This window comes from Microtus pennsylvanicus, chromosome 7 (genome assembly GCF_037038515.1).
Source record: "Microtus pennsylvanicus isolate mMicPen1 chromosome 7, mMicPen1.hap1, whole genome shotgun sequence".
In the NCBI taxonomy this organism is placed as follows: domain Eukaryota; kingdom Metazoa; phylum Chordata; class Mammalia; order Rodentia; family Cricetidae; genus Microtus; species Microtus pennsylvanicus.
Window position 1 is genome coordinate 21,697,150 of NC_134585.1, and position 22,834 is coordinate 21,719,983.

The following is a 22,834-nucleotide window of genomic DNA, read 5'->3' on the forward strand; positions in this document are numbered from 1 at the left end:
GGCTGCAAAGGAAGCAGAGAGCATCTTCACTCCTGACCGTGGTCTAGCTGGAAAGGGCAAGTGTGATTTTGGACATCAGTCGCCATCAATAGTCACTGTCTAAATGGCCCCAGCCCTGTAGGTTGTTGCCTTGTGTTCCAAACATGGCAGAGACCCAGGCCTCAATAGCGTGAAACTGTATGTGTGTCCATGTGATGTATGGACAGTATGTGTGCAGGAATGCATGTACCCCACAGTGCGTATGGGGGTCCAAGGACAACCTGCAGTGTTGGTCCTCACTTCCACCTTAAGATGGCGTCTCTCGTTTGTCTCCTATCTTGCTATACAGGTAATAGAATTATAGCCACGCACTGTTGTGCCGGGTGTCTACATGAGTTCTGGGGATTTGAATTTAGCTCCTTTTACTTGTCGGCGAATGCTGCCCTCACTGAGCTGTCTCCCTAGCCCGAGAACATTAAATTCCTGAAGTACTCTGACTAGGGTGAGAAAATCCTTTGACCTAGCATCAGGGGACGCGAGAAAAATGAAGTGCCCTCTATTCATTCTTGCTGGTATACTAAAACAAACTAACAAAATCAACCTAGGGGAGAAAGGGTTTATTTTCGCTCCCAATTCCAGGTTAGAAACAGGCAAGAACCTGGAACAGCTAGCCACATCCTGTTCATAGAGTAGAGAGAATTGAATGCACAGGCTGACACTTGCTTGCGCTCAACTTGACTTCCCCCTCGTATCCAGTTCAGGACCCCTGCCTAGGGGATGGTGCTGCCCTCAGTGGACTGGGTCTTCCATATCAACCCAATGCAGACAATCCCTCATTAAGACTGTCTTCCCAGCTGAATCTAGGCTGTTGTCATGTTGAGTTGGCAATTAAAGTAAACTATTGCACCTCCCCCAACACTTCCTTAGTCGCCAACATCCGCAAACACTACTTACTACTTGGATAGCATGAAATGTCACCCCAGTCTCAGGATCATTTCCGGTGTCTGGAGGTTGGGATGGGGCTCGCAGGTTGTCCTCTGTGCCAGGAAAGCTTCACGTGACTGCTGTGAAAACAGAAAATCAGGAAGCAGGTCCGAGTGGAAGGCATTTGTTTGGCGTCTGCACCGAGACTTTATCCCTTCCTTTGGCAAAGCTTTCTCCACCCAGCCCTGCCCAGCCTTTTACCTGTTAATGGATTTGGTGGGACCTGCAGAGCCAGAGTGACTAGGCATATTTTCTCTCAGGCCAGGCCTCACCTTCCTGCCTGGGAGCAAAAGTCTGTCCAGGTTGGCACAGTGCTATCAGAGGTTCTGGTGCCAGGATTCAGGCGTTCTTTCTTGCTACCATCCAGAGATCTCTTTGCTCAGACTTCTTGTGGCCAAGAATACAGTTTACGTATCTTGGCTTTCTTTGCATCTTCTATTTCCGGGACTTCTTTTTTTTTCTCTTCTTTTCTACTTTGGGTAGAAGGGAATTGAGAAAACCGTAACAATCCAGTGGTATTGTTAGGAGGAGTGCCTTGGGAACTCTGCTTAAGTTTTTCAGAGGGTTTATGCCTTTGGTCTGGCCAGTGAGGTGGGGGAGAGGGACATATCCTTGAATGAGATGAATGCTACCCACATCCCCGAGGGCTTTGCTATAGTAATGCAGTTTACAGGCAGCTGCACCACCAGGAACCTCACTCCAAAACCCTCAAGTCGAGATTGAGTGAAAAACGAGGACATGGCCACTCCAGGGTATGGTTGAGGAGAAGGTTTTTACTGTAGGTATGAGAAAGAGTTCAGCCAGAGGCATCTGGAAGAGTCCAGACTGAATGTGGCCAGCATGATAGACCGGGCCGTGAGAGGAGAGAGGTGGGGGGAGGAGCAGGAGAGAAAGGACCAAGAGAGCACATGGGAACCAGGAGGCCACGAGAGGAACCAGGAGCCAAAAGAGCACAGGGACAAAATGACTAAATTATAAAGGAAAGGGAAGCTGGGGGAGGGGAGCCCAGGCTTAGGGTGGGGGGCAGGGTGAGAAGTGTGGGAGGAGCCACATCTCAGGTTGCTTTGAAACCTACCAAAGATCTTCATGAGCATGGCCAGAGCATCTGTAGGAAGGTCTCCTTGCCTGAGTTCCTGTCTGTGCAGCAAGACAATGACCTCCAGTGACCATCAGCCTGTGGCCGTGACATTAAAACTACCATCAGGGCTAGCGGTGTGAACCTCAGTGGGCAAAGGCACCTGCCGCCATGCCTGATAGATTGAGTCTGATCCCCAGGTTCACTCCACAAGAGAACTGACTCCTGCAAGTTGAACTGTGACTCCACGCATGTGCGGGCCTGGAACACGTACAGTATAAAAATAACCTAGTGCTCTGAAAGTTTGTTTACATAGCCCCTTGGGCTAAAACTGCAACTTCTGCTCCTCTCCCTGGGTCCTGGGGGATACCAAGTAAGACATGCTCTAGGGAGTTCAAGAACGGAAACTGGTGGCTTCTGAAGCCCTGGGAATCAAACACCGCCCAGAGGGATGTTCCTTGTTTCAGATCAGCAGACATTCTACGAGGTCTGTGTCCCCGCTGTTTTTGTGTCAACCAGTCATCAGAGAGGAGGGAGCCTTGTTGAGACGATGTCCCCATAAGATCGGGCTGTAGGCAAGCCTGTAGGGCATATTCTTAATCAGTGATTGATAGAGGAGGGCCCAGGCCATTGTAGGTGAGACCATCCCTGGGCTGGTGGCCCTGGTTTCTGTGAGAAAGCAGGCTGAGAAAGCCAGTGAGCAGTACCCCTCCATGGTCTCTGCATCAGTCCCTGCTTCCAGGTTCCTTGTCCTGTTTTGAGCGCCTGTCCTTATTTCCCACAGTGATGAGCTAAAATGAACCCTCTCTTCCCACACACTGCTTTGGTCATAGTGTTTCAATAGTAACCCTAATCAAGACAATTTGTGATACCAGCCAGGCAAAGAACTGTTGCCTAGAAAGGTGGGATGCAAGCCCCAGCGCTCAGGTGTCTGTTGACTAGGTGTAGTTCATGACTGCCCTGTATGAGAAAGGACGAATGGATGAGGTGGGAAGATAGTCCTCTGGCTGCTCACTGTGTTCGCACAACCCTGGTATGCATATGTATGAATTATAGGGGTGCTTGCACACGTGCGTGCATGTGTGTGAGCACGTGTGCGTGTTCCCCCATCTAAATATTGCCTGAGCTCCCACTAGCCATACATTCCTTTGTTGTAAGAGTATCTACCAACCTACATACAGCCCTGGCTGAACAGGTCGACAGGTGAGGTTTTAGGTAAATAAAGTAAATCAAAGTTTGGTGTCATGGGAGGTGGTGGTGGACACATGAGGATTGCTGCAAGTTCAAGGCCAGCCTGGTCAACAGAGTGCCAAGCCAGTCAGGATTACACTAGAAAACTAAGATGTTTTGCTCATTTAAAAAACAAAAACAAACAAACAAACCACAAAACACACACTCAGCTGGGCAGTGGTGGTGCAGGCCTTCTAATTCCAGCACTGGGGAGGCAGAGGCAGGTGGATCTCTGTGAGTATGAGGCCAACCTGGTCTACAGATTGAGTTCCAGGACAGCCAGGGCCACATAGAGAAATCCTATCTTGAAAAAAACTATTAATATATATACTATATATAATGTATTACAATATATAATACATATAAATTAATAGTATATGAATGTGAATATGTAATAGTTTATATATAATATATATTACAAATATTTTATATATATATTACACACACACATATGCTGAGGGCTGGGGACGTAGCTCAGTTGGCAGAATGCAACTGAGTGCACCCAGCCCCCTTCCTCCAAGGCTCAGGGGTCACTATGGGAGAGGAGGCAGAAAACTATAAGAGCCAAAGGTGGTTGGCTGCTGTAGAAACACTTTTAGGCTCTGACTGAAAGCATCAGACCTGTGCAAGATCGAGACAACATGGAGGCAGACAAAAATTCCAGCACGGGTCTGGTGGGTGTCATGAATTCTACCTCTAGCTGCGGAGCTGTTAGCAGTCAGTGTGTGTGGGGAGGGAGACTTAGTTTTCTTCAGAGTTGGATCCCTGAGAGGTTCCCAGTGCTCTGCAGATGGTCCCACCCTAATGCACATGCAGGTAGCACTAACTGGGTTCTGTGGGTATTTTTCGGGGGGGGGGGGCACGTGAAGTTGGGAGGGAAAAGTGGTGGAGGGTGGGGGGAGGAAATGTGGCATAATTAATTTAAATATATGCATACATTAATATTAAAATTTTTTTTAAGTAGCTCTTACCTGACGTTGGAGCTCCAGGTGCAAAGATGCCTTGGCACGGGCCCCATCATTGACCTCTGCCTCTGTGTTTTAGGGACTGGCAGCAATGCCTGCTACATGGAGGAGATGCGGAACATCGAGATGGTGGAGGGGAACCAGGGGCAGATGTGTATCAACATGGAGTGGGGTGCCTTTGGCGACAACGGATGTCTGGATGACATCAGGACAGACTTTGACAGAGTGGTGGACGAGTATTCCTTAAATGCTGGGAAACAGAGGTAATCAGCCCGCGGAGCAGCTCTGCGCATGCGGGGTGATGAGGTGGTCCGCGTTCTGTTGCTGGAGGAAGCGTTTCTAGATGGAGGAGTCTGCGCAGAGGCTTGGAAAGCCATCCCTCTGGTATTATACTAACCTTGGGTTTTTGATTCTTGGCACAGTGCAGGATTATTCCCAGAAATGATGGTGACAGCAGACACACCGCCTCATTTGCCCTTTGGGGGTCTCAGAGTTTAGTCAAGCCGTTTCTTCCCTAGGGTGGACGAAGTAGATGTCATTCCACCTGCAAACTCCTGCGCCCCCTAGTGACCGCTCCAAGTTTTGCAGCTTAGGTCATAGATTGGTTCTAAAATGGCAGCGTCCACCCAGAAATGAAGTGGCTGCCCCAGTCTCCCAAGAATCAGGATATTCAGTGGCATAGCCAGGACAAACTTGTCCAAGTCATGTCTTTTGGAAAATAAACTGGCTCCAGTTTAACCCGAAAGTGTTGTGGCCCACCCGACTTTCCTCCACTTTGGGCTTAATCTGCATTTTGGTTGATGGCAAAACCATCCAAGAACTAAACAAAACAAAACAAAACAAAAAAAACAAAGAACTTTCTTTTTGTCCATTTAAGACTTAGCAGTTTGCTTAGTCTAAAACTGCCCTCAAACGCTTAGCTGAGGGCCTTGTACCGTGTTGGGCTGTGACCTCACGGAGACACCCACCCCCTGTCCTCTCAGGGCCATCAGTGTGGAGGAAGGGAGCCTGTGTGTGCTGTAAAAGGGTGGGTGTGTGAGCGCCTGCAAGAGCGGGAGCCAGTCTGGGTGGGCCTCTCTGGGGTGTGGCTAAGAACCGAGCAGGATGGGGCCCGACAAAGACCAGCACAGTTTTCTGTGACCGCTGAAGGCATCGATGTGGGGAGGGTAGAGGGCTTTGCTAGGTCCCTCTCTGCCTGTGTGGGGACACACAGGGCAGGCATGTGACTGGTCAGACCCTGGCCGGGCAGTCCTAGATCCAAGTGACCGCTGGACCGCAAGGGTGAGCGACCCCCTGCCCAGCACCACCCCCCTTCTTAATTCAGGTTTGAGAAGATGATCAGTGGGATGTACCTGGGTGAGATCGTCCGTAATATCCTGATCGACTTCACCAAGAAAGGCTTCCTCTTCCGGGGACAGATCTCCGAGCCCCTCAAGACGCGAGGCATCTTTGAGACCAAGTTTCTCTCTCAGATTGAGAGGTGAGGAGGGAGGGGTTTTTTCCCCACCATTTTGCTTTCCGCTTCTCTGAATTGGGCTATTCTGGGTGCCTCATGGAAGCAGAGTCCTATGGTAGGAATGCATTTGCGCTTAGAGCGCTATCACTCCACTTAGCATAACATTTGTAAGGCCTGAGTAAAATTTCATTGTGCACAGCTATCACATTTTGTTTCCCCACTTCTACTACCTGGCGGCTTGGGTTGTTTCCACCTTTTCACGTCTCTGAATAATGCTGTGAACATGGGGGAGTAAATATTTATTTGGTCCTTTTATGTCTCTCGCGAATATACATACAAGTGGACCGCTAGACCCTATGGTAATTCTGTTTTAAATTTCCTGAGGAACTACCATATTGATTTTCAAAATGGCCACTCTATTTGACATTCCCAGCATCCTCACTCAAAGTTACCGGTTTCTGACAGCCTAATAGTAAATGAGAAGAACAAGAAGAAGAAAAGAAAGAGCTGCATAAGTTCTATAAGGTCTTAAAATTAGTATTTGGGGGAAGGAGGCAAACAGCTTTGTGGAAAAAAACATTTGCTCTGTATGTGGCAAGAGGCAGAAGCATGGCACGAGGTGGGGCTGGGGGGCAGATCCTAAAGTTCTGATCCTGAGACCTGCCCTTGACTGTGGGCCTCAGTCCCTCCTCTTTAAAATGGGAACAATGAAAGCTGGGTATAATGTGCAGGGCAGAGGGTCAGGGGTTCGAGGCCAAACTCAGCTACATAGTGAGTTTGGGGCCAGCCTAGGCTAACTGAGATTCTGTCTCAAGTGCAGAGAAAAGTAGTGGTTATACCCATGCCGTGCATATAAAACACATGTCGTGTAAGTCCTTGGGAAAGGCTGGCCATTCTTATTTCAGCTTTCGGTTTGCTGGAAGGGAAGCCAGCCTTGGGACACGCTAGATAGTTGGTGTGGCCACTAAGTGCGGGAACAAAGGCCATCTTGCTAAGAGAAGAATGCAAATTAAGCCAGTGTGGTAAGAAATGGCATTTTTAAAAAAGATTTTGTGTGTCACAGCGTGCGCACACGGCAGTCAGAGGACTTCAGTAGCTTCTTCCCTCCCTCCACCTTGCTTTTGAGGGGGCGACTCTCTTGTTTCAGGCTGGTCACCCATCTCGCTGTGGGGTGCTTCCAGCTTTTGACGTGGGTTCTGGAGTCGATTTTGGTTCATTATGCGTTCATACCCAGTGCTTTACTCGTGGGCCACCTCACAGCCCCGATATGGCTCCTAGGAAAGGGGGGGAGGGAGATGGTGATGGCCCCAAATTCACTATGTAGCTGAGTTTGGCCTCGAACCCCTGACCCTGGGCCACACTCTATCTTAAGAGGAGGAAGGGTAAAAATCTAAGACTGTGAATAGCAGTTTCTCTAAGGTATTGGGACTATGGTTAGTTTCTCGATTTTCATTTTTCTAGGTTTTTTCCCATATTTTATAGTTTAGCATGTAGTACTTTTGAACTCATTAGAAAAAAGTTTTCCTCCATCTTCCTAATGCTGAGACCCTTTAATACAGCTCCTCATGCTGTGGTGAGCCCCAGCCATAGAATTATTTTGTTGCTTCTTTGTAACTGTAATTTTGCTGTTCTGAATGGTAATGCCAAGACCTGTATTTTCCAATGGTCTCAGGCGACCCTCGTGAAGGGTCATTCACCCACCAACAGATCGCAAGCCACAGATTGAGAACAACTGGTTTAAAGAGATGAGGTAGAGAGGACCCAATGAGCCAGTTAGGTGGCTCACAGCCACCTGTCACTCCAGTTCCAGGGAACTTGACAGCTGTGGCTGCCACAGGCACCCATGACTCGTGTACACACTTACACACACAATTTTAAGTTGAGGAAAGAGACACAGCCTGGCTTGTAGCTATTCTAGAGGCCCACAGTGTGATCTCAGCCTGTGCAGTTAGGAAGGCCACAGAATCTTGCACATCCAGCTCCAGAGAATCCGACACCCTCTCCTGGCCGCCATGGCATAGACATAGACACACCTACCTACAAATATATATTCCTTGCATTTAAAAAGCTAACCAGAAAGGAAACAACCCCCCATGATGTCATCTACAGCCCAGCAGAGTGCTTTGGACGGGGCCCTTTGCTCCAAGGGGGGCATGCTCCATCCAACTCACTGGCTCTCGTCCTCCACAGCGACCGGTTAGCGCTACTGCAGGTACGGGCCATCCTTCAGCAGCTGGGTCTGAACAGCACGTGTGACGACAGTATCCTGGTCAAGACTGTGTGTGGGGTGGTGTCCAAGAGGGCCGCGCAGCTGTGTGGTGCTGGCATGGCCGCCGTGGTAGAGAAGATCAGGGAGAACAGAGGACTAGACCATCTGAACGTGACCGTGGGAGTGGACGGGACGCTCTACAAGCTTCATCCGCAGTGAGTGTGGCTCCTCCCGGGATGGGTGGGGAGGGCCTCCTGGCCGGCGAGTTCCGTTAGGGTGTCAACACAATTCTCCATGGGAATGCACGAGCCCGAGATGAGTGACCCCGGTGTTTGAAGGGAGTTTAGGGAGCCAGGGAAGGGCTTCACTGAGCCAGCTCACACGGGCATGGTGTGGCGCTGTCCCCCTCTGAGAGTATGTGTGTGAGAGAGTGAGAGAGACGGCCTACTGTGATTGGTAAGAGGTCATTCAGAACCAGGGAGGTGACCTGTTATCTGGTTCACCAGTCAGTTTAGGCCAGGGCTCTGCTGCGGGAAGGGAACCTTTTCGTTAGAGTAGTGAACCTGCTCTTGAACCCATTGTATGTTCCAAAGTTGGGGTCTCAGGAGCAGACCCCAGCGTGTCTGGACAGAAGCCCTCTGTATTAGTCAGGGATCTATAGAGGAGCAGAACTGGAGAGGATGAATCTCCTTTAAAAGTAGGTTTATTAGAGTGGCCTACAGGCTGGGATAGACTAGGAAGCAATGGCTGTCTCCCAACAGAAAAGGCCACCTCTCCGGAGGAGGCTGGACATCTTAGCTGGTCTTCAGTCTGATTCGGAATCCTGAATACCAGTGAAGGAATGCCTCAGCAACTAGATGGATGCACTTGGCAGGGAGGGCGATCAGGCATAAAGCAAAACCTTCCTCCTTCCATGTCCTTTTATGTGGACTGTCACCATTTATGTGTGACATTTAGGTGTGGCCTACATTTAGGGTGGATTGTACCCCCTCCAATAATCCAATCAAGGAAAATCTCAGATGTTGGGTTTTAGTTAATTCTAGATGTGGTCAGGTTGACAACCAAGACTAGCCATCACCTAACTGGACTTGTTAGAAAAGTTTAAAGCAGGGGTTCCCAACCTTCCTAATGCCCACAGTCTGAGCCATCACTTAGAAAGTTATCCAGCGGGCTTGCGACTCAGTTTGCAGAGTGCTTGCCTAGCATGCGAGCAGCTCTGGAGTCCATGCCCAGGACAACATAAACCAGGCCGCTGAAGGATCTTGAGGCTGCCCTGGACTGCCTCACCTCAGCGATTCTAGCTCCTGGAAGGACTAGAAATTATGTATATCGAGTATGGAAACCCCTAGCGGGTGTCCAACAGAGGCAAGTGTCACTGCTCAGAGCCTTAGCCTGACTCTGTCGTGTTTAGCACAGAGTCTCAAGGGTCACCTCCCTTCCTTTATGGGGGCTGCTTTCTCCTGTTGTAGGTACAGGTTGCCAGCTCTGGAGGAGATGAGTTTGGCGTCTTAGGCTGCATGTTTCCAAGCTCCAGAAACTCTCCTGTTTGGTTTCAGGTCCCCTAAGACCACCAAGATCTTGGGTGGGGCTGGGTTACAAGTTGCTGAGTCTGAGATCTATATTTATCCATTCTTCCCTCTTGGGGACTCTGATGGCACACCTGACCATAAGCCTGCATCTCTCCAGCCCCTCTCAACCATGCCTGGTTTTTGTTGTAGAATTTCTCAGTTGTATATTTTTAAGACAGTCTCCTGTAGCTCAGGTTGACGTAAAACTTAATGTACAGCTGAGGTTGACCTTGGATTTGTTATCTTTCTGGCCTCCACCTCCCCAGTGCGGGGAAGCAGATTCAAGGCCTGGGCCTCCTGAATGCTAAGACAGGCACTCTACCACCTGAGGGAAGCGAGTTTGCAGCCCAGCCACAGCTGACCCTCTCTCCCCTTTTTCCGTCTTCTTAGCTTCTCCAGAATCATGCACCAAACTGTGAAGGAACTGTCACCAAAGTGTACCGTGTCCTTCCTCCTGTCTGAAGACGGCAGTGGCAAGGGGGCCGCCCTTATCACAGCTGTGGGCGTGCGGCTCAGAGGAGAGGCTATGACCGCCTAAGCGCCAGGATCCTCCCAGCCCCCAGCCCACCACCCTTCCAGCACTCCTGTCTAGAACCGATGACCCCTGTTCCACCCAGCAAGCCCTGCTGGGAGACCCAGCGCCGGAGCCCACAATGCCGCCAAGGGAGGAAGGGGACCACGGTAACGGAGCTCACTATAGAATACCACACAGAGTGCGTGCTGTTGATCTCACACCTGGACCCCTTGACCCCCCCACCCTGCCACTCTGCATGAATCAAGTTTGACCTGGCCATGCTTTGCCCATGCGTGAATGTAGTGGCACCAAGTCTACGGCAGACGTCCAGCCAGGAAAGAGTCCCCCTCTTGGACCCACCTTCTGGGCCTTTCAAGCCGGTCCTTGGAGTCTCCTCCCCACCCTGTGTGAAGTGTATTATCACCAGCAGACACTGCCGGAGTCCTGCCCACAGGGGCATGGCCTGAAGGGCCAGCGTGATACGTGGCGCTGACTGCTGCTGTCTCCTTCCCCTCCCAGCACCCGCTGCAGCCTGCCATCCCGTCTGGATGTATCGATGCCACTGAATTGTTGTGTCCGTGGAACCAGTCCTAGCCACGTTATGACAGTCTTGCATTTTGTTTGTCTTGTGGTTGTGGTGGTTGGTGGTGGTGGGGTAGGTGGGCAGTCCTGTGGGAAAACATTTTGTCTCCATCTTGATGGAAGGAACCAACCCACATGACGACGACGACGCCATCACTGGAATCTCCTATTGCTTTAGTGAGCCTTGTTGTACGACTAGTAAACTTTGTACCAACTCAAAACCCTGGACTGCTGCTTCTTGTGGGGGAGGGGATCTTAGGATATGGTTACAGCCAGGCTGGGGGTTTTTATGAGAAAGTTCAAAAGCATCATAGGTGTGCCTATAATCCCAGCATTTGGGAGGTGGGGGCAGGAGTTCAAGGCCCCTCTTGTATAGTTTCAGGCCAGTCTGTCCTACATGACATTCATCTCAAATGAATCAATAAGAAAGTCTCCAGGCCTGGGAGTTAGTTCAGACAAGGACTTCTCTACTTCAAAATATCACAGAAGCAGCCTCAGGACCTGCCCTGGAGTCCCCACACCCTAAGTCCCAACCTCATGGCCTAGAAAAGCGTCTGTCCTTTGGTTGGGGGACAATAAACATGACCTTCTGGGGCTGGCTGGATTTAGTGAGGAGGCAATGCGAGTCTTTTTAGCAGGGGTATTGGGTAGTTGTCGAGATTTCAAGGTCGGTCCCTTGGACAGACAAAGAAATGAATGTCCAGAAAGACAGAAGACCAAGCCATGGAAAAAAAGCAATCACTTTGGGAGAGGAGGGCCCTTAAGACTTCTCAACTGACTGGCTTGGGTGTTCCAGAGAGCTTCTCTCTATGGGTTCTGTTTAGACACCCACTGCCCCACCCCCCACCCCCAAGCCTTCCCCAGCACTGTTTTCTGAAAACCAGAAGCTGCCATCTCAGGGGGCCTGCCTTCCCTTTCCCTGCCTGCCCATGTTCTTCTAAGCCCCATTCAGATGTTGAGAGGCGGCCGTGAGGCAGAATTCTGGGGTTCAGGGGGGCTGCAGTAAAATTCCAGTGAGCAACGCACCCATATGCAGGACCACCTAGAGTAGCCAAGGAGCTAAAGGGGTGACGAGAACATCAGAGGCCGTTACAGTAAGATGGATATATCCCAGGCTAGAGTGACCGTTCCCACTTGGTGACAACCAGTTGAACAGAATCCAGCTGGCGATAGGGAAGAGCACAGGCAGGCTCCAACTCACCTGAGACTCAGGGCCTCCAGTGGTGCACAGCAGTCGGATCTGCTGCTGGAGAGGCGCTTTCTCATAAGGTGGGGACTCTGTAAAGTGTCCCTTCTTGGTCCTGGTGTGATGGATCCCAAGTCCATGCCAGCCACCTTAGCTTCCAGAGGCATAGCTAAAATGACAAAAAGGAGGTCCCAACTGGGATTTAGAGAGGGTGACTCTTTGATTGTCTTGACCAGAGAGCTAGGTCCCTGGGACACAGTGGGAAAGGTCCTATGCCTTCATTCTTAGGCCTCCCTGTTTCACAGTTCTGAAAGGATTTGTTGGAATTTGGTGACATGGATGGTTGATTAGTTTCAGGCTTGTGTAGCAAATCCTTGAAAGGAAAAACTTGTCATACAAACAAGGCTTTCAGGGGGACCAATCCCAGGTGACTTTAAGCCATCATGGGGCTAACTAAGGGTAGCAACTTGGTCCAAGGAGTTTCTTACATTGGTTTAGTAAGGTGCCCTTTTAGTAACACGTTTGTTCTGTATATCTTTCTAGAAGGCTGGGGATGCCAGGCAGTGGAGGATTAAATTGTCCCCGAGGTCCAGGAAAGTCCCTGGATAGATTGTGCCTTGGAGGCTGGGCCATTGTCACTGTCTAGCCTTAGGTACCCCAAACCCAGGAATTATTTCATTAGAACAGTTATCATTCCCTCCTATGCCTTTTCCACTTCACAAGGAAAGGTTTCGACCCAGCCAGTGAGAGCCGTCACCCATACAAGGAAAAGATGGGCTTTGGTCCCCTGGGCAGTGAATAAAGTCCCCTAGTCCTTTCCTGGGGACTTTGCTTGCCTCTGTGTACCAGCAGAGGACAGGTCAGATTGGCCTTTCGGCGTGTCTCTTGTCTCTGAACCATTGAGTGATAACATCTGATGTTCCCTTTCCCATAAACATTTTCCTCGCTAGTTGGAGTTTCCCCTCCGTAGACGATATGATTTTATAATTCCCCATTGTACGGAACTAGACAGTCATACATGACTAGTACGGGCAACCCCTCTCCCCTCACTGTCCCCAAATCCACAATGGTCCAGGAGGGTACAGCTATCTTTGGGAGCCTCTTCCATTTTAGGGATGGTGTATAGCATATTTTCACATTGGTTGGAGGAAGGAGTCTTCCCATAACAGGCGTCTTAGTTACTATTGCTGTGGTGAAACACCGTGACCCAAAGCAACATGACCAAAAGAGATTATTTGGCTTATATACCTGAATCAAAGTCCATTGAGGGAAGCTGAAGAGGAACTCAAACCAGGGCGGAGGTAGGAGCTGGTGCACAAGCCACAGAGGCCTGCTACTTACTGGCTTGCTCATCATGGCTTGCTCAGCCTGCTTTTTTATAGAACTCAGGACCACCCACCCAGGGATGGCACCACCCACAATGGTCTGGGCCCTCCCACGTTAATCGCTAAGAAAGAAAGTGCTCCACAAGCTTGCCTCCAGCTAGGTCTTCTGGAGGCATTTCTCAGTTGAGGTTCCCTCCTCTCAGATGATTCTAGCTGTGTCAAGTGGACATGAAACTAGCCGGCTCAGAGGAACATTCTGGTCTCAATGCAGCTGCTTTAGGAGCAGGACCTGCTGGCTTGGTGGCTACCCCAGGTCATGAGTCCCCTCCCTTTTGCTGTCTCTGGCAGCGCATGGCTGCCACATCAGTGGGAGCTAAACTGTCCCAAATGGGGTCCCAGATGTTACTAATCCTCGTTCCTTCCAGACAGCTGCATTCAAGTGCAGAACCAGATAAGCACATCTGGATTCAGCACAGATGTTCACCCTCAGTGTCTCACTATAGCGCAAAGCCTGAGCCAAGAGTCTCCTCTTGTTACAACGGAGTACCTTCCCTTTCAAGCTCCAACCTGAATGGCCATCAGTTAACAGAGTTCAGGCTTTAAAATCAGGTCTAGCAGTGTAGGGTTCCAGCAAGACCTCTTGGCACGAATGTTCAACACTTTCCGTGTCAGGGAAGCAAGTAGCAGGGCTGAGACAAGGACAGACCTTAATGATCACTCTGGTCTCTCCATTAGGAGCCTGACAGCTATAAGTGTCCTTTAGAATTATTTCCCCAATGCCATGGAGAGAATAAACAGAGAGGGTTTTTTCTAGGGCTCATTTATAGTCTGCTGGGACCAGGAGCCTCACAGCTGCAATTGCCCTTGGGTATCCTGGGCATCCCTTTGTCACTGAGTCTAACTCCTTGCTAAGGTAGGCCACTGGTTGTGGTATGGGTCCTATTGATTGGGTCAGAATGTCTATGTCAATTCTCTTTCAGAAACAAACCAGTGGAAATTGAGGCTGAGTGGGCAACCCCAGAGTAGGGGCCCTTGGTTAATACACCCTTGAGTACTGGGAGGAATGATTAGCCTCAGGTTCCCATGTTGGGTGGGGGGGTTTAAGGGAGAGTCTTGGCTGGTTCTGAAAATCCAGGAAGCTAGGTACTTGGGAAGCCCATAACCTAAGGAAGACACCCAGCTGTCCAACAGTGCGGCAAGGGGGAAGCTTGGATAGGAGGGTTCCATTCAGAGTTCAGGTTGCCAGAGGGAGAACCTCTGGCATTGCTCTCAAGTATGTGACTTGAGATTGGCACTTTTCTCAAGAGATCTCATTTCCCTCACATGGCTAGAGGAGGCTGGGGTGGTGGAGGAGGGGTGGAGAAGTTGAGGAGACTGGGGTGGTGGTGGATGTTGGAGCGTAGCCCCCAGCCCCTGACATCTATTACAGTGCCCCCTGGCCTGGGAGCTGCATTAGTCTGGACTCCAAATCCCAGCATGCCAGGTCCTGACCCCTCCCACATGGTATTTAAGTGGGCTCCCAGAGGAGAAACACATACATGTGCTCCCCGCTTTTCTGTCTCCCAGCCACCCAAGAGTGTCGTATTTAATAAAACGATGGGCATTTTAATTTGTTTTGATTTGAAAAAAAATTCCCCCCAGCTTAGGAGTTTATTAGAGGGGGTGTGTACAGGCCTGGGGAATTGGTGTGTAGAGAGATAGACAGAGAGAGAGGGATGGGGAGGGAGGGGGGGAGAGAGAGAAGCTGCATCTTCAAGAGGGAGATGGAAAAAGAAGAGACTCAGGCTGCAAGCAGGAAGGAAGATCTGCCTGTCTTAGCGGATGGGGGAAGGAGTGGGCGTGGCTTATGACTTGTCTATTAAAGAGACAGAACAGATCATTACAGGGTGGAGAAAGTTGAGAGACTGAGTTCCCTGTCAGCATATCTTTGCATGCTTCCCAGAGTAACACATCTACCTATTGATGCAAAGTTACATGGGGACTGACCAGTCTATGAGGTCCTGGACCAAGGCAAGTGCAAAGAAACAGGGACTGTCCCTAAACCTTTAGGGCAGGACAGTCCAAGTAACTTTTCAGGCCTTAAAAGTGTGGTCTCCAAAGGCAAATAAAAGCCAAGTATCCAGGTGCAGATGGTACCAAAAAAAGGCATTCTTCAAATCCAGGCAGAATGGTAAGTTCCTCGAGGCTGAATCTGGGTCAGGAGGGCAGAGGTGGAAGGGGACCACAGCCTTGATTAATCCGAAGTCTTTTACTAACTTCCAATCATTGGGGCTTGTTGAACTTCCAAAATAGGTGGGTTATAGGAGCCAGAACAGGCCTTCCCTCCAGAGTCCCTATTTTTTAAGGGCCAAGATGATAGACTCGAATCCTGTCTCTTCAGGCTTTAGTGAGTACTGTTTCTGGTGGGGGAAATGGGTGGGGCCTTGGTGACAGAGGTTTCTGTCCTACCCAGTCCATGTCAGCCACGCCACCCACATCCGTTTAGTCCCAAATAAACAGACAGAGGTCTACATTAATCATAAACTAGTTGGTCTATTAGCTCAGCCTTCTTATTAACTCATAACTTATATTAGTCCATAATTTTTGTCTGTGTTAGTCACTTGGCTTGGTACCTTTATTGGCGAGGCAGTCACCTCTACGTCTGGGTGAGGACTGCAGACTGACCTTTCCTTTTCCCAGAATTCTCACTGCCCTGCCTCTACTTACTTCCTGGTCACCCTGCCTATACTTCCTGTCTGGTTACTGGCTAATCAGTGTTTATTTAAAATACCAGTATTTATTTATTTATTTATTTAAAATACCAATGGTACAGACCATTGTCCCACATCAGGGCCCTTGAAATATGTTGGAACAGGGGCTGGAGAGATGGCTCAGCGGTTAAGAGCACTGCCTGCTCTTCCAAAGGTCCTGAGTTCAATTCCCAGAAACCACATGGTGGCTCACAGCCATCTGTAATGGGATCTGGCGCCCTCTTCTGGCCTCCAGGCATACATGCATTCAGAATACTGAAAATACTGTACACATAATAAATAAATCTTTAAAAAAAGAATATCTGTACGTTAAAAAAACAAATTTATAAAAAAATTAAATATGTTGGAACAGGTGAAGCATTAAAGATGGCCCTGTGCATAGCGGTGGTTCTCAACCATCTCTTTAATATAGTTCGTGTTGTGGTGACCCCCAACCATAAAATTATTTTCATTGCAACTTTATAACTGCAATTCTGCCACTTTTATAAACCATAAGGTAAATATCTGTTTTCTGGTGGTCTTAGGTGACCCCAAAGGAACCACAACCCACAGGCTGAGAACCCCTTCCCTATAGTCTCCTCATCTGCCCATACTGAGAGATATATACTGACTTCTACCAGGAGCAAGCACAGGTTCCCTCCCAGAGGCAGGACAAGTCCAACCTGATGCTTGGAGACAATGTCGCTTCCCTAAATGGGTGCAGGGGTCTCTAGACAATGAAAAAATGGTGTTGGAATAGAGATCTCCCTACTGGCAGGCAAGAGGCTGTGTAAAAAAAAAAAAAAAAAACTTCATGGCTGACCTGATATGCCCCCAAAGATGGCAGTTTGGGGATCTAGGAATCGGAGAAAGGGCAATACTGCACATTGGGGTTCCATTTGCAAAGTTCGGGCTCCTCAGGTTTAACTGGGATTATGGAAACCTGGAGAGGTGGCCTTGGAACCCACAGAATGAAGGTGGCGGCCTTGAGCCTTAGAGTTCAGGGATGCCTTGTCCTTATCCGGTGATTGTCTTGACTATTGGGACAGGGTCCAGGTGGGAGCTGAGACATATTTCTAGCTTGCTCTTTCTTGGGACATTCCTTCTAGAAGTTTCCTGACTGTCCACAAAGACATGGCCTGAAGGGACCCTTCATCATGCCCCCTCTCCTTGGGTAACTCTCATGAACAGCCAGTAGGCCAGCATGTCATTTGTCCTTTCTCCTTTTCGGGTTCAGGTTATGATGCAATAAGTATCAGTTTAGACCAGTGGTTCTCTACCTGGGGGTCTAATGACCCTTTCATAGGGGTCGCCTAAGACCAACATAGATATTTACATTACAACTCATAAATTTGCAAAATTATAGTTATGAAGTAGCAACAAAAATAATTTAATGATTGGAGGTCACCACAACGTAAGAAATTATTAAAGGATCGCAACATTTGGAAAGGTTGAGAATTACTGGGTTAGAATAATTGGTCTAGGTGCTTACCTGGTTCAGCCACCAGCTTCTCGAAAAATAGATCAAAAAAAAAAAAAGACAGGGTCTCATTATGTAGCTCTGGCTACCTTCAAACTCACCATGTAGACCAGGCTAGGCTGGTCTCAAACTCAACATGAGATCTACCTGCGTCTGCCTCCTGGGTGCTGGGATTAAAGGCGTATCCTACCACAGCTGGTTCCTGCAATTCTCTATGGCTCTCTGGGGCTGACTGGGTCAGGAGTTTGTCTTTCAGAGTCCTCTCTGAGGACTCAGCATGTTTCCTGATAGCCGTCTTTAATCGCTGAGAAAGGTCATGGGAGATTCATTTGCTCCCTGGTTAAAAGCCAGCCTCTGTGAGTAAAAAAAAGAGTTTTGATCTTGGCTTTCCTGAAGCCCTCAGAAATGAGATAAAATGCTTTCTCTCCCAGTGACCTCTGGGGTCCCTGACATCCCTAGATGGATCTCTGGAAGGGACAACCTGGGTCCCTGTGAGTCTTGCTCTGGGCAAGTAGTCAGTACCACTCTCTGCTTTTCCACTGAAGCTGAGGTCTGTAAGACTAGCATCCATCCCTCCAGGCTGTGTAGTAAAAGACTTTGAAGGTGTGGGTAGGCCTGTTCATATTGGTCAGGATTTGCCTCAAAATTACCTTCAATCTTGCTTTTTGTTTTATTTGGAACAGGTCTCACTACGTAGCTCTGTCTGGCCCCAAACCCACTATATAGAGCAGGCTGGCCTGGAACTCACAGAGATCCATCTGACGCTGCCTCCTAAGTGCTGGACTTAAAGGCGCGCGTAGCCATACCTGGCTCTCCCCAACTGGTTTGATATCTTTAAGCTTTGTTAATGAACAGGCTCTGTGAACCTACCTACATGGGTCCTAAATCTCCCACCATTTGTTGCAAGGGAAACATCTCTAGAGCCCCTGGGGTTATTTGGGGAGCTTGAGGTGTAACTCTTCGAGGCTCTCCAGCATATGGTGGACAGGGTTTGGGGGACACCAGACAAAGTAGCGGGACCCAGCTGACAATTGTAAGCCAATTCTGAGTGGTCACAAAGGTAGAAGAAGAGCTGAACATAAGGGACCTTAGACCATTCTGTCTCCTGCACAACTAGTGCACCTAAAAACAGTATTATGAGCCAGGCATAATGGCATACACCTTTCAGCACTCAGTAGACAGAGGCAGGTAGATCTCTGCAAGTTCGAGGTCCGTCTGGTCTACAGAGTGAGTTTCAGGACAGCCAGGGAGACATAGTAAGGCCCTATCTCTAAAAAAACTAGAAAGGAAGGGAAGGAAGAGAGAGACAGAGAGAGAGAGAAAGGAAGAGAGAGACATTTTAATTAGGGTTCACTGAGGCGGACATCTCTTTTATCACTCAGGGGATAGTACTTCCTAATAAAGAAAATCGGGATTTATTTGTTTGTTTGAGTGCCTGAAGATCCAAGTCTTCCCAGTGTTCTCAGGTATCCCTTCCCCTCTCTTCATCCACCTGGATGAGTAGGTAGTGCCTATCAGCAGGCAGATCCCAAATCTTCATGGCTCCGTGCCCTGCCATCTCCTGGTTTCCTTCTTTAGTGTTCCACAATGTTTGGTGCCACCAAGTCCTCAAAAACACTTGATTTTGCCCCAAGAGCTGCTTTCTAGGTAATCTGCGCATGCTCCAAGAGTCACAGGAAGCTCTGGGTATCGAGTTGACTGAGCAGGTGTCACTGCTGAAGCCTTGTCTGATTCTATAAACCCACGGTCACCCACTCAAGTCCACACAGCTTGAGACAGAAGCAGAGAGGGTCAGGTCCAGCCCATTAGCCGGAGGGCATAGGGGCCAATATTTATCTGCCTTTTTCTGGGACCCATCCACCAATTGGAAATTCAAATCATTAGCAGAGACCCCAGAAAAACCATTAGAACGACACACTTTCTCATTCTAAGAGGGAAGAACCAGGCAGGGCGCAATCAGAAACAGCTCAGTCACATAAATGACCCTCATAGAATCTTTGCTTTCCCCGGAACTTCACAAGCCAGGCAGCTAGCCTGCTATGAGCCATAACCAACAGGCAGGGTGGGTCCCCTTCACAGACTTGCTTCTGATGTCCACATCTCCTTCTGGTCCCCAGATGAACAGGCTGGAAGCCTTTTGGGGAGACAATGCCTGACATACCCGTGATCTATCCTCGAGTCTTGTGGCATTCAGATGAAACAGGCTCATGGGACTATGAGATTTCAGGTTCAGCCAGTAAGGTTTCAGACACTGGCTGGGTACTGGGTGGGCCTGAATTCAATGCCACCTACCCATTGTTCAACAGCAACAAGAAAAACAAATCAAAACACTGGGTTATTTGTGGCTATCTTCCCCCACAACCGCAAGGTTCTGCAACAAGTAACCCCTGCATCTGTCACCCCCTTCCTTTATGTATACGCATGCCCTATACATGCATGCCTGCCTGCCTGCCAAAAGAAGCCATTGGATCCCATTATAGATGGCTGAGAGACGCCATGTAGTTGCTGGGAACTGAACCTGAGTCCTCTGGAAAAGCAGTCAAGGCTCTTAACCACTGAGCTACCTCTCTAGCCTGCCACACCCATCTCTTAACCGTAGCAAACAAAACCTAGAAAGAGAACCATGTCAGGAACTCAGAATGCGGCGGTTTAACTCAAGCCTAACCCCCTCTGGTTCCCCTGACCCTGCAGGAGTAGGTGGTTCTTAACATTCTATGCGTCCCTTTTCTGAGGTAGTCCCTGAAAGCATTACCTTCCTTCATTGGCAACACTTGGCAGATGCTGAGGATGCGCTTAGGAAACAGGGGCCTGTAAACAGCCTACCCTTCAAGCCCGGCCCAGCGAAAAACCATCAATGACTTGAAGCTGTGGAGACTTTGTACTTGGTTCACGTACCTTGTGTTGGGGCTAGTCTTCTTGAACTAGGTACCTGTTATCTTCAGAAGGAAATGAAATCAAAAGTGGGGTGCCCAGTATGCAATGGGAGCAGAAACAGAAGCAGGTGGCTAGCCAGGAAAGAAGAGAGAAAAGCAGACTGACTATGGAAAGAACCGGTGGTAAGACCCAGCGGACCGCTCAGCTCCAGCCTCCTGCCCAGGCAGCCCGAGCCTCTTTGCCTCTAGTTGATATCAGCGGCAGATTGGGTCCGTGCTGCTGCAAGTTTCCAGTAATTAAGATGGAACCAGGGCCTCCTGCATACACCAGTAAACCTTCTACAGCCAATTCCTACACCCAGTTTCTCCTGTCTTAGTTACTGTTCTATGGCTATGAAAAGACACCGTGACCAAAGGCATCATATAGAAGAAAGCATTTGATTGGAGGCTTGCTTACAGTTTAAGAGAGTTAGTTCATCCAGGACCATCACGGAAGGGAGTTGGTTTCACGCAGGGACAGTACTGGAGCAATAGCCGAGAGCTTTACATTTTGATACAAAGGCAGGAGGCAGAGAGAGGCTGGGCCCTGGTGTGAGCTTTTGAAATCAAAGCCTCCGACACACCTCCTTCAGCAAGGCCATGCCTCTTCCTCCAACAAGGCCACACCTCCAAATCCTTCTTAAATAGTCTACCAACTGGGAACAAAACATTCAAAGACAGGAGCCTATGAAGGCCATTTTTAGTCAAACCAATGCACTCCCTGCTTGGCTTGAGGGCCTTCAGAGGCCAACGTACTTACTAAACAGCCCGGGCTGGGGAAGGGACAGTGTGTGGAGAAGACATCTGCCCCACCACAGAAACAGTAGCCATGTGGGTTCTAAGCAAACACCCAAACCCCCTCAGGGGTGCCAGGATACAACCAAGCTTTCCTACCTGGAGACAAAACTCTCCGTACCCCAAAAACCACCAGGAGCCATGTCCATTTGAATTTTAAGGCTACCCCACCTTGAACTTGAAGTTTGGTAAACTTTAGGGTTTGCCTACATGCTAAGACCCTTCAGCTTTCATTCCCCGAGGAGACAATCCCCAGGTGCCTATCCTTAGCTATTCACAGCTCGTGCGCCAAGGCCAGGTGTGGGCAGAGGAGTGGCTTTTCCCAGTGTACTGAATGGGGTGGGGTAAGGGCCTCACTGCGAAGGGTCCTTGGAGTACAGGGTAGTCCTCACTTCCAGGTTCTCCTTGATTTTCAGTCAGATAACACTGGCCTTGGAAGATCCCATGAAATATAATGGGGTGCTGGTAGTTGTCTGGGGGCTGAGCTCTTTCCTTTGTACAAAGATTTGAACATCTAAAGTGTTGACCCTCCAGAAAGATTGAAAACCAAGCCCCAAGGAAAGTAAACATTACTGCTTTAGGAGTGGAGGATTGCTAAACCAGAAACTGGCCTGGCTATTTCACAGGCCCTGGGCCCTCCCCTTCCCCGTGTTGGTCCTGTTTAGACACCCACCCCATGTCTCCATGCCCTTTTCCCCCCTGTCAGTGTCTTCCGGGAACAAGCCGCTGCCATCTCCGAGAACCTGCCTTTGATTTTCCTGCCTACCCAAGTTTCTCTCGAGTCTAACCCGTTTTCACACGTCATCCCCCTTCCCACCCCCCACACACCCCAAGCAGCCTTACCTCCCTCTCTGCAACCTCCAGTGGTCAGGCAAACCTTTACCTCCCTCTCTGCAACCTCCAGCGGTCAGACAAACCCTTACCTCCCTCTCTGCAACCTCCAGCGGTCAGACAAACCCTCTGCTCTGGCACGTGAACATCCGGGCAGTCTAAAGAGGCAGAGTGGCTGCTACGTCACTTCCCCAGACTTAAGGATCCAATCTGTGAGACCTTAGCTCCTACCTGGGCCTTTTACCCATCTTAGCTCAGGAGATGGCTGCTTTTAGCCCAAGGCTGCAGTTTGGGATTCATCCCCAGCCCTTTGCTGGATTCCCCCAACAGTGGCCTCTAAAGTCCTCTGTGAAGTCCCGGTCATGACTACAGATCTAAGTGACATCAGAGCCCTTTATTGGGGGTACTAGCAGAACCAGCAGCTGGCATAGTGATCTCTGGGAGAGCTTGGTTAAACTTTGAGCAGACGTTTACAGCTTAGGTGGTTTTCAGGGGGCCCTGGGTAAGCTGTGAATGAGTCCCCACCAAGCAGGGAGATGTACAGTCCTGGAGAGGCCTGAACCAGGCCTGATGCTTTCCCAGACTTGCGACAGTCAGTGTCCTCTGCCTGCCAGCTCCTTGCTGCCGAAATGAGGGTGGGAACTGTGTTCCTGACTTGTAGGTGGCTTTTGTGTCTTAACAGCTGGCACGGTGTTTGTTTATTTATTGAGTGCTAATCTGAGTATGACCTGCTGGTTTGTAGGCATCACTTCCAGAGAGCCTCATGGCAATCCTGCCATCAGGCAGAGGGACAGAGTGACTTACCCAAGCATCTCAGCCGAGGTTCCTTTGGACTATGAACCACCGTCTACTCTGGGCTTGTGTTTGAGTTGCTAAATCCTAAGGCAGAGAAGCCCTAGACCCACTCACAGCCAAAGGAAGAACTTCCTCCTGTGTGTCCTGTCTTTGGCAAGGGGTCTGTATCATGGTTGTTGAAAGTATTGGAGTCGGCACAAAACACCCCAGACCCAAAAT

At 49.4% G+C, this 22,834-nt stretch overlaps 1 protein-coding gene across 1 annotated transcript in view; it reads left to right on the top strand.

The window, feature by feature from the left end:
• The window catches only part of Hk1 (hexokinase 1), a 68,522-nt gene extending 57,739 nt beyond the window's left edge, over window positions 1–10,783 (top strand). Inside the window, exons 15-18 of the mRNA XM_075980147.1 lie at window positions 4,313–4,496; window positions 5,558–5,713; window positions 7,880–8,113; window positions 9,857–10,783. Of these exons, the coding sequence (XP_075836262.1) occupies window positions 4,313–4,496; window positions 5,558–5,713; window positions 7,880–8,113; window positions 9,857–10,004 (722 nt within the window). The 3' untranslated portion in view covers window positions 10,005–10,783. The remainder of the gene's footprint in view (window positions 1–4,312; window positions 4,497–5,557; window positions 5,714–7,879; window positions 8,114–9,856) is intronic.
• The last annotated feature ends 12,051 nt before the right edge of the window (window positions 10,784–22,834 follow it).